Source organism: Nomascus leucogenys, chromosome 6 (genome assembly GCF_006542625.1).
Source record: "Nomascus leucogenys isolate Asia chromosome 6, Asia_NLE_v1, whole genome shotgun sequence".
Taxonomy (NCBI): domain Eukaryota; kingdom Metazoa; phylum Chordata; class Mammalia; order Primates; family Hylobatidae; genus Nomascus; species Nomascus leucogenys.
The window spans coordinates 33,170,844-33,186,016 of NC_044386.1; the positions used below are offsets into that span (position 1 = coordinate 33,170,844).

Consider the following 15,173-nt stretch of genomic DNA (forward strand, 5'->3'; position numbering starts at 1 on the left):
TGGTCTATTTTCACCAAGCTCTTCCTTTGTACTTGCTGGAATGCTTTCCATCCCTCCACCTAACCCTGACTCTTTTTAACCCTGGGGTGCCAGGACTGCTGAAACAGCTGCTGGTGGTGCTGCCCTTGCAGCTGCAAAAGCCACCACTGCCAATTACTCCATCCCAAAACCTGTTAATTCCTTTTTTTTGCATTTACCACACCTAAAATTATCCTGGTATTTTTAAAAAATCTATTTGAATTTCCCTACTAGAATATAAGTGCTGGGAGAACAGTGATCTTACTTACCTTGTTTGCCATTGTTCCTCAGGGCCTAAGTACTAGCTAAGTATTTGTTGAATGAACTCATGCATGCATTTTCCAGAAAAGCAAGAATAGTGCAGAAGCAGATGCTACAGAAGATAACCCAGAAAGTGACAACAGTGTGCAAACCAACCCTCAGAATTGGGGAGAGTTAGATTAGTCACTATATTATTTTGTTATAATAATTATCCCTCACAATTCCACTTTAGGAGTGAACATGTTACACAGCTAGAAATTAAGCTCTAAAAAAGTATTCATCTAAATATTTGACTGCCTGCTACTGTGTTCATTTAACTACTAGTCGAACTTAATCAAATGTATTAAACAAGGCACTGCAAACTGCCAAAGACAATGATAACTAATTCAAATGCACAATAAGCCTATTACAACAGTTACATCTAATTTACCACTTCTACTTTAAATACAACTTCAAGGGTAGCTGGCCCTCATACTTCAATTCCCTATCCAGGCTTTTTACCTTATGTTCCAAATTTTGGTTTGGACAATATGGAACATGTACCCAGGAAAAAAGCACATAAACCTTACTGTGTAAGCCCTGTAAATGCTAGTCTGGTAGTTCAGAAACTTTTATGCTTACTTCCTGGCTCTCAGCAAGCCCCAGGAAAATAAGATAAATGGCAGTTGACTGTTAGGGAACTTTGGCTTGAGATGGCGAAAGGGTCTGAATTTGTGGGAGAAAAAGTTTTGGAGAACTAACAAAAAACTTCAAGTTTTCTATGATTGCTAACAATACTAAAATTCCTAAAATTCCAAATCTAAATACAAAGTTCAGGCAGCATCAGAATACTTAACATTGAAGCAGAAATGTCAGTTCATAAATTCTTATTCCCACTCAAATTTCTTCTTGTGAACTAATTTTCTAATAAGTCATCCTCAACATTCGTTTAGAGAATATAAGTTCTTATTTTCTTTAAAGGCCTCACTGGTTGGGCTATTAAGCTTTATTAACATGAACTGGCTAAACGAGGCAGATAAAAAATAAGAAAATCAATTAATAAACAACATCAATTAGAAAGGCTTAAATCACTATTCAACTGGCTTTAATTCTTCCCTCACGTTCAATTGCCACAGCCAGTGAATACTGAAGTCCAATAATTATATTTGTTTAAAAGGAATATGCAAAAGCTGGTAAGAATTTCTTGCTATACCTTTGAAAATAACATGACTTCAAATATCTAAAAACATTTCTTTAATCAGACAAAAATAAGAACACATGATTTCTTAGAAAAATGTCTTACCATTAAAAGGTTAGAGAAATTACTGAAATTTAGAATACATTCCCAATTCTCTGTAATGTTACACAACATTATTAGCAACAGTCTTTAATATTTTCCCCAAAAACCTATCAATTCTTCTCTCCATTAAAATAAATAAATAAATAAAGATTCAGCAGGACACTTGGAAAAAGCAGGTGACTCCATGAGATCTACAGACAGACAGACACATTTCAGTATAAGCAAGAGTTTCTCCTACAGAATCTCCGAAAGCCAAGATCATGTCTCCCCACACAGCTTTGATATTAAAATAAAGCACAACATGTAAGGAAAAAAGCAAGATTTTGAATGGATAGATTTAGCACACTTTAAGTCCAGATGTGATAGTTATGCTATTACCTAAATGGTTTATAACACCTTTATTAAATTATCACAGATAGTTTTACTTATCTAAAACTAAATTTATTGCAATTACAAATTTATAAGACTTGTTTTACTACTCAGTTGAGTATTGCTATTTTGTACTCTATGTAATTTCTATGACAGCTTAATAAGGGGAGGAGTTAAGTTTTCTTAAATTTAACACATAATAAATGCACAAACTTTTGAGACAATGACAGTTCAGTATGTCAATCCACTAGGCATAATTTAGGCACCCTTAAAAGCATACACATTTAACTAAATGGTACTCTAAGTGTTACTCAAAATTGCCTTAAAAAGATTAACAGCACCTAATTAACACCTAGATAGTCAACCATTCACCTAACATGATCAGACCTAGTGCACTGAGCCCTAAAGACTTCTTCAGATATATTTGGTATTTATCTTAGATCATCTCTATCCCACTTACTTTCTCCCAGGCTCTCACCTTCATTTTCCCCAACGTTCTCTATTTCTGCATTCCTCTGTTAATTCTGTTGTTGACCTCCTCCCTTCATATTGCTCAAGGTTCCAACTTTGGTTTTCCTATCTGCTCTCACTTCATTTTCCCTGAGTTATCTCCCCACTCCAGGAAACTGACTTACCAAGTACATCCCAGTAACCTTGAAATCTATACTGTTAGTCCACGTCTCTTGATCTACAGCCTCAAATTTTCAAATGCTACCTTTACATCCATCCACAAATAGTTCAGGTACCTCTCTCCAAAAATATCAAAACTTGATTATATATACTCCCCCTCAAATCTGCTCTTCTGAGTCCAATTTATCAGTTAAAAATAGCATCATTTACATGAGCAACTTAATAAATCCGTGTCATCTTTAATTATTCCTCACACTCAATGTCCACGGCCAGTCAGTAGTGAAGTCAAATAATTACATCTGTGAAGTATTTTGACAATCTGTGTACTTTAAGTTCATGCTGTCACTGCTTGAGTTCTGGACCACACCAACTTTTATCTGGTCTAACGCAAAAGCTTGCCTCCAGATTTTCTAAACGAGTTCCTTCTTCAAAAGTCTTTGACTAATTCCCATCCCCTAACTAACCTTAACACCACCACATTTTGGGCGTCGTATGAAAACAAAAGCCAGTTTTCATACAACGTCCAAAATGCTGAAATCTCAGAAAAATTGACCCTCATCACCCAATTCCTATGGAGAAAGACAGAGGCTGAGCAAAGGTTGTGTTCTACCATAAAGAGTTTGAAAACCACTAGGAGATAAAGCTAACTCCTTGGCAAGAGACTTATCACCTTTAGAAGGTCCACTCTACCTGTTTGGCCTCAATATACTATGATTTTCAAATTGTCTTAAAGTGCATTATAAGCTGGTCACAATTTAATGATCACAGCCAGCATTATCATTAACTAGAAAATAAAACATACTAGGCTAAATTCTTCCCTGTTATCTTTTATTTAAAAGATATTTTTAATTCTTCCCTGTTATCTTTTATTTAAAAGATGTTCTTATAAAACATACAAGGCTAAATTCTTCCCTGTTATCTCTTATTTCAAAATTATGTACTGAGTCACAATGTAAGAGATCTCTGATTATGGATCACATAATCAGAGTTCTTTTGGTTGGCTACAAGATGAACTTCACTCAAGTCTTGCTGTTCTCTCCTTCACACATAAAAATTCTTCTGTATTTTTCAATATTTAATTCAAACATCCTGAAATTAAAAGATACCATTTCACCTTCGTATTAGCAAAAATGTTAAAGTCTACTAAGTACTGTTCAGGAACCCACTAAATGCTTATGGAAAAAATTATTTGTACTTCTAATTACAGTATTTTTTTAATAATGGAAAAACTGTGAATAACCTAATTATCTAAACAATGAAATATTGTACAGCGGTTAAAATGTATTAATGGGCCATGCACGGTGGCTCAAGCCTGTAATCTCCGCACTTTGGGAGGCCGAGGCAGGCGGATCACCTGAGGTCAGGAGTTCAAGACCAGCTTGGCCAACATGGTGAAACCCCATCTCTACTAAAAACACAAAAAATTAACTGGGCGTGGTGGCAGGCACCTGTAATCCCAGCTACTAGGGAGGCTGAGGCAGGAGAATTGCTTGAACCTGGGAGGCGGAGGTTGCAGTGAGCCAAGATCGCGCCACTGCACTCCAGCCTGGCCAACAAGAGGGAAACTCCAACTCAAAAAAAATGAATTAACATGTATCTGCACAGATAAGTTTTGAAACCAATAGTAAATAAGAGAAGCAAATATCTAAAGAATAGGCACATATTCTAAAGAATAGAATTATCATTGAGGTAACTTTTAAAAGACACACAATATGATGTTACACTTGTTTATGGATACTGTCATATTAATAAACGTAAAAACATACGTATGAGAACAATACACTTAACTTCAAGGCAGTGGTTACCTCTGGTGAGGTAGGGAGTGGGAAAAGTTGGATGCATAAGGCTTTAGTTGTAATATTTCCATTTTTAAAATTCTGAAGCACATATGGCAGAATATTAATAGCTGTTAAGTCTAGGTAGCTGAATACACAGGTGTCTTGTTACTTTCTGAAACGTTTCTATATGTTTGAAATATCTCATAACTGAAAATCTAAACTTTAAAAAGACCACTAAAAATCTACTTAAAAGTTGGAGGAGAGTCTTTTCTCCCCTTCATCCCTACCCTTCCCAAATTGTTCTCTCCCTTCCCTGTACTCCCATGGATCTCCTATAAATATTTATAATACAATGTAATAGATGTTTCCCATGTGTTTGGAAACTGTTTATTAATCTTTGATTCTCCAGGATCCAGTAGGATGCCTAGCAGTTAGCAGGTGCTCAAAAAACGGTTTTGTGAACAAATATTTCAAAGTGACACTTCAAACAAATTAACTAACAGACTTTCTAGATATTGCCAATAGTGACACTGTAGCAAGTATTTTTAATGCAGATCATAATTTTTGTAATTATTTTCTCTATTACTTCGAAATGGTAACTTCTTTAAAATTTTGGTTAAAAAAACACTACGCAAGCCGAGTTAACATCAACATATTTTTAGTTCACTTAAGTGATCTATCTTAGTAAAGGAATCTACTCTGGAGTTAACCAAATCAGTGCCATTTCAGGTACATAATTTAAATATATGTAACATTTACATAATGATCATTATTGTGGCTAAACTGGAATTAGATTATGCAGCTTTGTTATGTAAATTGCAAATTATTTCACCTTTCTAAAAATTATGTGAGAAAGGAAAAGCAGGTATTATTATAAATATTCCAAAGCCAAAGGGACTGATACAGAGAGGTTAGGTTACTTGCTCAAGATTACAAAGACATTAGATTGTTCTTTCAGGATCAAAACTCTGATTTTCTGCTGTTAAAGCAGGATTTGTCTACTCTGTTATATCCATGCAGCCACATACTACTAACATTCCCACATTAGCCATATATCTTACTCCTGCTTGAGAACTGTGAATAATCATTAGGCCACTAAGCCTCAATTGTGATGACTAAGTTACATAACTCAAGAACTATTCTGTTCTTTATCAGGACCTAATTCTACCACCTTTCATTTAGGAAGAGGAGAGCCAATTGCATGAACCCTACTTGAATGCAAATGTTTTACAAAGATTGGTCTATTTTCCTGCATAATCCACATCTAGTGGTTTATTATGATGAAAAAAATATATATATAATAAATTTTCCTAAAGCGTGAAACAACTGGCACACTTGCTGATATTTTGAAATTATATATTTCTGTTGTATATTACAAAGTTCACTGATAGTGACAAATAAAGTCAATTTACACTTTACTAGATGAGAAGAGATTAATGTGCATCAAACACTTAACTATTAGAACTTAATTTATATAATTAAAAATATAGGAAAATGATAACAGTGAAAAATTTTGTTATCTGCAATCTCATGGCTGGTCACATATTTGTAGTTTTTAAAACCTCCCCCTAGATAATGCTTATATACAGTGAAGGCCGAACATCAGGGCTGTAAAGCATATTGGTCAATGATTCTCTAATGCTGACACTTCAGCTACTGTGATATTTAATTCTTTTACATCTTTGTGAGTTTCCTATTTAACTGCAAGTATTTATATAAAGGGAGTATACCTTAAACCTCTGTTTTCCAAGTTGTGTTCCACAGAATTTAAAACATTTTCTGCTCCCTTCCACCAAAAAGAATCCCATGGTCAAATAAAAATCATCTTTTGCTTGGGCTCATGTTTTTCAAAGACATTTAACCTGAAACCTCTATCAAAGAATCCAAAGCTTAAGGCTTAAACTCTGACTTACGCTTTCAGCAGCTAACATCTGGAAAGACAGACAGCTGGTAATAAGGCCCTGGACTTGAAGGAAGCTGGTCCCCAGGCTCAAGGAGAAAAGACCTAAAAATGATCTTACAGAACATCAGAAACATTTTACTATTTTTTTTAGTGGAAGTGTGGGGGTGGAGAGGATGATGAACGAGATGCAATTCTTGCCCTCAAAGAGTTTACAGTCTAGAAAAGAAAATAATCACAGATAAGTATTATGAAGTGAAGAATGCCTAACACAATCTTGGTAGCCAGAGAGAGGCAGAGGCACAGCAAGGATGGCATCCTGAGAGAGTAATGTCTGAGCTTACCCTCAAAAAAAAAAAAAAAAAAAAAAAACAGGAATTGGATAGAGGAAGAAGAGCATTCGAATCAAAGGAGGCTACAAACGTAGACACATAGACACTGAGAGATGCAAATTCAACCACCCTGAAACACCGTCTTTCACCCACCAGGTTGGCAAAGACCCAGCAATTTAATAAACTATGTATGGAAAAACAAGTCCCCTTATACAGGGCTGGTGAAAGTAAAACTCTGTATAATCTCTAAGGGAAGCAATTTGGCCAAATCTGTTAAAATTTTATATGCACAAGCCTTTTGACCCAACAATTTCAACTTTAGGTATTTGTCTTAGAGCTTCATTTACATGCACATAAACACAAATGTTATTCATTTCAGAATGTGTTTAATAGCAGAAGATAAATTAGGACACACAATAAAGTAATATACATACTATTTTTAAAAAGAATGAGAATGTTCTTTATGACAATCTCCACAATGCTGTTAGGCTAAAAAAAAAAAAAAAGCACATAATAGCTTAAATCGTATATTATCATTGAATAAAAAGAGATGAGGCAAAGAAAAAGAATATTTCGCTGTGCTGATTTGTAGGTACAGGTTGCTTCTGGAAGAAAATACAAGAAATTGATAATAGTTACTTCCAGGGACAAAACTGAATGACAGATGACAAGTAACAGAAAGACTTTTCTTTGTATAATATTTTGTATCTTTTATATTTTGAATCATTTTATGTGCTACTGATCCATAAATTAAACTGAATCAGTACAACATCTAATGGAAACTAACACAGTTTGAAATTGCTAGAATATGAAATTTAAGAAGTGATCAGAAGTGAAGCTCAAGAGGTAGCCAGTTCATGAAGGGACTTATCTGGCATTCTAAAGATCATGAACTTGAGCCCACAACTGTGTTTCTCAGTGTAACTGGGGACCACATGCAAACCAGGGATAAAACACATCCCCGGAATTCAGTCAGAGTCATTAATTTCAGGTGTGTGCTTCATAAACCAAAGTCTGGGAATTCTCCACAAACTGAGTCAGAGTCTTGGGGGGCTAAGATTCAGGTGTCTGCATTTTAACAAGTACTCTTGATGACTAAAGGGTACAGGGAGCTTCTGTGGAGTTCTAAGCAAAAGAGGGAAAGGGCCAGATGTTCACTTTAGATAGACACTCTGGTGACTGTGTCTAGAAGATTTGAGAGGAGCAAGGATTCAGTTAGAAAGCTCTAGCAGTACTCCAAATCATGCTCTTTAATTTGATTAACAATCATATTGTATGTAATATACTTATTGCATACAATGTAACAAAAGTATACCACCTGACAAAAGTATACCATGGTACGCTTACTGCATACCCTGTGGCAAAAGTATTACCTGCCCAAGTGCTACAACCTAAGCCACAAAATCTTCAGAAAACAAAAGGGAAATCCAAAGTGCTACACCTTCCAAGTCATCTAGTTTAATCCAATAACACGGCAGACTGTTAAATGAAATTATTCTATCCCATTAGGAATTTTAAAACACAAAACTAAAAATAGGAACCAGTAGAAGGGTTGCCAACTTGTGAGACCTGGAATGATGGAGAGGAGGGCAGAAACTGCTGACTTCTTATTTGTTCTATATTAAAATTTTTTTTCCTTATTCAGTTCCCCATCCTTGGTGACAGGTGAAAACGAACTTTAAATAAAACCTTTTTTTGACCAATGAGGTATGTTTCTGGTGTCAAAATCCTTTCCAAGTCAGTTTTGGTTCATCTAGAGTTCTAATTTGTGTCAAGGACCCTGTTAATAGCAATTCCACATTTGCCAACAGCTACATCTCTTAATGATGCAAGTAAATTGTAATAATAGTTTCACTGGCCTTTGAAAGGTCATGAGACAGTAGAGGTAAAATGTTTGACCAGAAATCTGATATCACAAAATAAGTCACTGGTCAATCAATGGCGAAAAAGACAAGATTTTAAAATAAAGCAATGTAACCAATATGAAAGGGTAAATAAAAGTCAAAACTTTTACTAGCTTGAAGGTCGTAAACCTATTCTGTGCATGCCTTATCAACTAAAAAATATTTCCTGTAATTGTGTACATTTCTACAAAGTTAGAAAATCATCAGCCTTCAGGGTATAAAATTATACTGGCACTCTATCCTTCATCTTCCATTTGCATTTTAACAAATAGTCTAAAACAGACCTGTTTTACATCAAAAAACCACCACCACCACAACAAAAGAGAATGCTTTGACAAAAAACCAAGTTACCATGACACTATACACACAGCAGCCATGGTGAGACTCAAGCACTTGGCCACTTTCTTTTATATCCAATTCACATAACAGTATTTTTTACCCCAGCAATATAACAAATAATACTTATCATCTTATCACTCCTATTACAGAATCCCATTTTAGGACAACTTCACATAGCCCAGTATTCTTTGGCCTGTTAATAAATCTCTCATCTGGGCTACAACTAATGCTATTGCATTCTGAGTATAGGCCTTTATATAAACTATAACACAAATTCAAATCAGTAAGGAACTTATCCAATAAAACTGTAATGACAACACTACCAACAAAAACTATTCCACTGCCTGGCGATTACAAAACTGTGTATTCTACGGTCCACGAGTTTTACTTCAAAGCTGGCTTATCCCAAACAGCATTACCCAGCAATAGACAAATATTTACCTATTAGAGATTCCTCCACTCAGAATGGGTACACTTAGGTAGTTTGACTTTTTAAGACTTATGATTTTCCCTACATTTTAAAAGTATTTTTATTAAGTGGCAATCTAGTTCAGAGGTCCAAGAGTTAATCCTAACTGAGATGCCACCCATTTTCTTGAGGCTTTGAAAACGTTATCCACAGTTTCAAAATGCCGGCACTGTAAAGGACCTTGGAGGCTATCTGGTATAACCTCGGCAATTCACATACTGAATTAGGTGAAGCACTTTGAAAACTGACATTACTACACAAAAAGTATCATTTCCACCTATGAGGCCCAGAGAAGAACTCACATAGGAAGTTAACCACACAGAACCAGGGCCTAGAACTGAGCTCTTCACTCTTAATCCCACACTCTAAACATGCCAAGTGAGCTATTTTAAATTGTTGTGGGAAGCTTCGATAAAACTGTATGCACATATTTATGCATACATGGCATTTGACAAATTCTACAAGCTAGACTTTGCAAAATTAGTACAACCCAAAGGGCACACCACTTTCTCCAAATAGTAACACTGTGCTTTCTTAGGACATTACTAGTCCTTACCTCACCTCTAGTTTCACTCCCTAATACAAACTCTACTCTAACCTCCTGTTCAAATCCTTTATTCTTTAAATGATACAAGTGTATTCCATAAACAGTCATTTTCAAACACTTAGGAAAAAGAAAACAAATCTACAAATCTAGACTCCCATCAGGTGAATGCAGGGGCCCTCTTCAATAAACCCAACAAAGCAGCAGGATGTTTAATGTTGACAACAGACTCAGCACTTAAGCAAAGATGATTTACAATTTCATTTTGATGCCTCTACAAAATAACTTCGCTAAGATCACACGATACCAGAAGTTTCCGACAGGTTGTCTAGTCTTGGACAGAATTAAACTAAATCAGTTATGTGCAATTAATTCCAAAACCTTTTGGTGCACAGTGCCAACAATTAAGAGATTTCCAATATATTTTTCTGGACATATTGCTCATGGTAGCACCGGGGACTCTCCTTTTCCTAAAGTTGGTGGATGGTGGTATGGGATCAGAAATTGTTTTTAAAGTTGGGGGGGGGGGGCGGTGACAACAGGAAGATTCAAACTCTGGTTTTTCTCTTGGATTTGTATCTTTGCAGCTATATTAATAAACATATCAAACATGGTCTATTGTGGAGATACTGCTGCACAAGAATCGCAGGCTTTTTTATTTCACACACTACCTAGTATACCAGCCCCTCGTCCTGACATTTCTCCTTAACAACGTATATATATAAGTCAAATTTTCTCCTTTTTCCTTCTTAGCATCAAAGACCTGTGCTTTTAAAACAAGCTGGTAGTGTCCAACGACCACGTTCCAGCAAGGAAAAGGCTCACGCTGAAGGACTTTTCCGGAGTGCCCTAGGCCTCGCAGTCCTGCAGAGTAAAAGGGGGTGTGTCCGCGGTAGTTTCGGCCCTTTTCCCCCTGCAGCCCTCAGCGGCGTCCCGGGCCCCCTTTCTCGGGGCGGCCAGGGGAGCTGTTCGCAGGGGGTCCAGACCTCAGGCCACCGGCTCACTTTCTTGGAGTGAGTCCCAACCAGGGAACGAGAGCGGGGGCGGCGAGGGCACCAACGAATCCCCAAACCCCTCACTCTATGAGGCCACTGGGCAGCCCCTCTTCGCCCTCCCCGCGGCGCCCCTGCCTCGGAAGTCCCTGCATGAACACTGCCCCTCTCTCTCCCCCTCTCCCCGGCCCTGCCTCTCCCTCGCACACACGCCCAAAGGCAAAGGAGGCCCAGGGAGAAGCCAGAGGACCTGGGGGCCGCGAGAGAGGCAGGACCGGCATCTGCGGTGCCCTGGGAAGAGTCGTCCCGAGAGGTCTCGCCCGAGGGGGCGCAGCCGCCACCAAAGCCCCGGCCGAGCCCGGGAGCGAAGCGGGGCCGAGCCAGGACCCACCAGCTGCTTCAGGTCCTCCTCCGAGAGCTCCGCGTAACGGTACCGCTGCTGCTCGAACTCGTACCGGGTGGTTTTGGCCACCACCACCACCCGGGAGGGGCGGAAGCCGCCGTCCGGGCGGCTGCCACAGCCCGCCAGCTCGCGCGGCTGCCCCTGCCCCAGGTGCCGCCGGCCGCCACCGTCACCGCCCAGCCGGGGCCGCGCGGCGGGGCCTCCCGCACCCGGTCCCCGCAGCGCCGCCGCCCGGCCGCCCGCCACGCGACAACAGCTGCCCAGCAGGAAGCCTCGGTAGCAAGTCATCGTGGGCCGGGCCACGGCCACGGGCTCGGGCTCCTTGCCTCCGCTCCCCACCGCCGGGAGTGCGCGCAGTCCGCGCCGCCCCGGCCTCTAACTTCGCGCCGGACGGGCAGAGGTTAAGTGCCAGGACGTGCGTGGCCCGCGCGGCTAGGGGGACGTACCCAGACGTTGACGAAGGCGGGGAAAGCGTGGCGATTGGGAAACGGGAGACCCCACGCGGGAGAAAGGTGGGCGGGGAAGAAATGGAGGCCTCGGGCTAGTGGGTTTTGTTTGTTTGTTTATTCGTTTCAATCACGCCTGCATAATGGCCGCTTCGCCGCCCGGGGGCGACCTCCCCGCTCCACACGCTTCCCCGAGGTCGCTCTTCTCCCGCCCCCTGGCTATCCCTATCGGCCAATCAGAGCCCGCGGCGGCTCCGGATCCGAGGGGCCGCGCCATTGGCTGCGGCCTGGGAAAGAGGTAGAATTCTGTTACGCGGTTGCGCCGCCCTGAGGAATCCAGCTGGATCCGGTCTGAGGCGGCGCGGGGCCAGCGCGTGGGGTTTTGAGCGGCTGGCGGGAAGGCATGTTCCTGGCATATGCTCGCTTAGGTTGTGTTCTGCAGGCCGACCACGTGCCCGTTGGTTTATTTGAGCAGGGTCAGTGTGATAGCTGGTGTGTCTGGGGTCAGGCTGTGGGCTGAGGAGGCGGACCCGGCTCCTGCTGCACTGTGTGCGTGGCTTGGCACGAAATCCTCTCGGCGTGGGACCCAGTGCCCGCCCCGCTGCCCCCTGCCCCCCGAAGAGCCCTACCTATAGGACAAAGTCCAAATGAATTAGTTCTTTGAAAGCTTTTAACTGGAAAGGAGTGAGTTAAAGCAATGTTTGATGACTTGATCTGGCTTTGGAATCTTGGGTAGCTTGGGAGGCAAGAAGAGGAGGAAGGGATGCTGTTGGGATAATGACCCGTGGAGTGATCAGGACCTGGGCTGGGGTGTGATGAGAACAGAAGGAAACGTCCCATTGTAAGGGGAGAACCACATGGCAGTGCACATCCTGCTGTTCAATTCCTGCAGCTCCTTAGATCCCCTTCCCCTGGCACTGTGTTTGTTCCTTTGTAGTCCTGGCGCTAAGTCGCTTCTGGACTTTGGGCAGGTTACCTCATCTTTCTGGGTCTCAGATTCCTCATCTGTAAAAAGGGGGTTAGGGTGACCCCAAGGTTCTACCAAGTCCAATTCGATTCAGTGAATCTATGACTCTCCTTACGGGCCCACCAGCACCAGCGTTCATTCGTGGGCTCCCGCGGTGTGCCTCCTGTGTGCCAGGTAGTGTATTGGACTGGGAGCATACACAGTGAAGCCCGATAGGTGTTTACTTGGTAAAGTTCTACCACTGACCCGTTCTCACCAAGAACTTTGCCTCACAGCAGCTGCTAATAGTGACGTGTAGTGTAACAACCTTAATAACCTGAGCTTCTAGAGGTAACATCTATAACTATCCTCAGACTCCTTTGTAGTCTTACTATTTTAAACTTCATTAGCTATTAGGAAGGAAAAAAAGGGGGAGAAATCGCAGATGACGCTTAGGTTTGAGGCCAGGGTGAATAGGGGAATGTTAATTGATCCATTCGACAGAAAAAAAAAATGAGTAGGGAGAAACTGTTTGGGATCAAAGTCTGAGTTTTGTTGTTCATATTTGAAATCTCGGACCTCATTTCTTCCCATTTCCCAGATAAAACCCAGATTTTTGGCTCACTCATTTCAGCTGCAAACATATGCATTGACATCTCAGTTGGAATAGCCCTTTGTCCATAGTTATTTTGCATCTCATCTTCCACCTCCTCAAAAATAGTGCTTTCTGAAGGCATCCTCTCACAGGTAACTTGAATTTTCCCTCCCAAATGAGTTTGCCTCTTCAGTATTTAAATATGCTCATGTCTATGACATCTTTAAAGTTTTTTCTAAAAAAACAAAACAACCTCTAAGCCTTGGTTTTTACATATTGCCTGCCTTACCTTTACAGCTGATTCTCGAAAGAGTAGTCTGTTCATCATTGCCACATCCCTGCTCCTCAACCTGTTGTACACTAGCTTCTCCCCACTACTTTGCTAATTACTGCTGTTTCCAAGGCGACCAAAAGATCTTGTTGGAACTCAAAAGACTTTTTTCAGTCCTTTAATTGCTTGATCTTTCTCAAGAATTTGAAATGGTTATCATTTCTTCTTGAAATCTTTTACTGTCTCCCAACATACCATTCCCTAACAGTGTTTCTCCCATCTCTATGTCCCTTTTTGACTTCTTCCTAAACCCATCTCCTCCAAGATGTCTTCTGTCCTCGTCTCCTTGTCTCTTCTTCTCCCTCTTCTTTCTCCTTCACTCTCTGTCTGTCTGTCACACACACACACTCCTGAGTTCATTCATTGTTGTGTAATGGAAGGGTCTTGGTTCAAATCTCAGTTTTATTGTTTATTAGCTTTGTGAAACTTGAACTGGTTGTTTAACCTTCCTGAGCCTACTTCTGCATTTATAAAATATAATTGCTACCTTGTAAAATTGTGAATATATGCACAGATGCCTACCACTGTGCCCGTTACACAGTAGACACTTGGCAAATATTAGCCCCTTTCATGACCTCAGCTATTACTGGCATCTTTAGCCCAGATCTTTCTCCTGAATTTCCAATCCTTATCTAGTTTCCTTTTAGATGATGTCTCTTAAATCTTACACATGTAACACACATTCGTGGAGATTAAATTAAATTTGAGTGTCACTGTAGGCCAGGCATCCTGCTAGGTGCTACAGATGAAATGATAAAAAACATCCATGCCCTTGAGGAGCCTAAAGTCTATGCAGTGATAGAGTTATACACAGAATGCTATAGAAATTTGGAGGAGCAGGTCTTAAGTCAGCCTAAGAAGAGCTAGAGAAGGCTTTCTGGGAATGTGAAGAGCTAAGCCTTAAATAATGAATACAATATTAGCCATTGTCAGCAAGAATGAGAAGGAAATTCCACAGAAGAAACACCATGAACAAATGCATAGAAGCAATGAACTAGCAATTTTTGAATTTTTAGGGAATTTAGAGAGAGGCAAGCAACACTGGGAAGTGAGGCTAGAGAGGTAGACAAGGGTAAAGACAATGGAAAATGTTAAATCCATGCTTAGGAACTTGTCTTTTATCCTGCATATATTAGGAGGCAACCAAAAGGAGAAAATGACATGAGAAGCTTTGCAAAAATTGTGAATTTTTTTTTTTTTGGAGATGGAGTCTCACTCTGTCGTCCAGACTGGAGTGCAGTGGCGCACTCTCAGCCCACTGCAACCTCCACCTCCCGGGTTCAAGGGATTCTCCTGCCTCAGCCTCCTGAGTAGCTGGGACTACAGGCGCGTGCCACCATGCCCGGCTAATTTTTTGTATTTTTAGTAGAGACAGGGTTTCACCATCTTAGCCAGAATGGTCTCGATCTCCTGACCTCATGATCCACCCGCCTCGGCCTCCCAAAGTGCTGGGATTACAGGCGTGAGCCACCACACTCAGGCGTGAGCAGGAATTTTTTAGAAGAAACACAAACAGTGAATAAATACCTGAAAAGATAACCTTATTAGAAATTAGAGAAATACAAATAATGTCATGTGAAATAATATTTTATATCCACTAGATTGGTAGAAATTAAGAAATCTTGGTAATACTCTGT

The 15,173-nt window shown here is 40.5% G+C and overlaps 1 protein-coding gene across 2 annotated transcripts in view; it reads right to left on the minus strand.

The window, feature by feature from the left end:
• Positions 1-11,622, minus strand: part of NADK2 (NAD kinase 2, mitochondrial) — a 48,893-nt gene extending 37,271 nt beyond the window's left edge. Inside the window, exon 1 of one of the 2 annotated variants that reach the window (XM_003274348.4) lies at positions 11,207-11,622. In XM_003274348.4, the coding sequence (XP_003274396.1) occupies positions 11,207-11,506 (300 nt within the window). In that variant the 5' untranslated portion in view covers positions 11,507-11,622. The remainder of the gene's footprint in view (positions 1-11,206) is intronic. The other variant, XM_012501693.2, reaches the window with a different exon arrangement.
• Between the last annotated feature and the right edge of the window lie 3,551 nt (positions 11,623-15,173).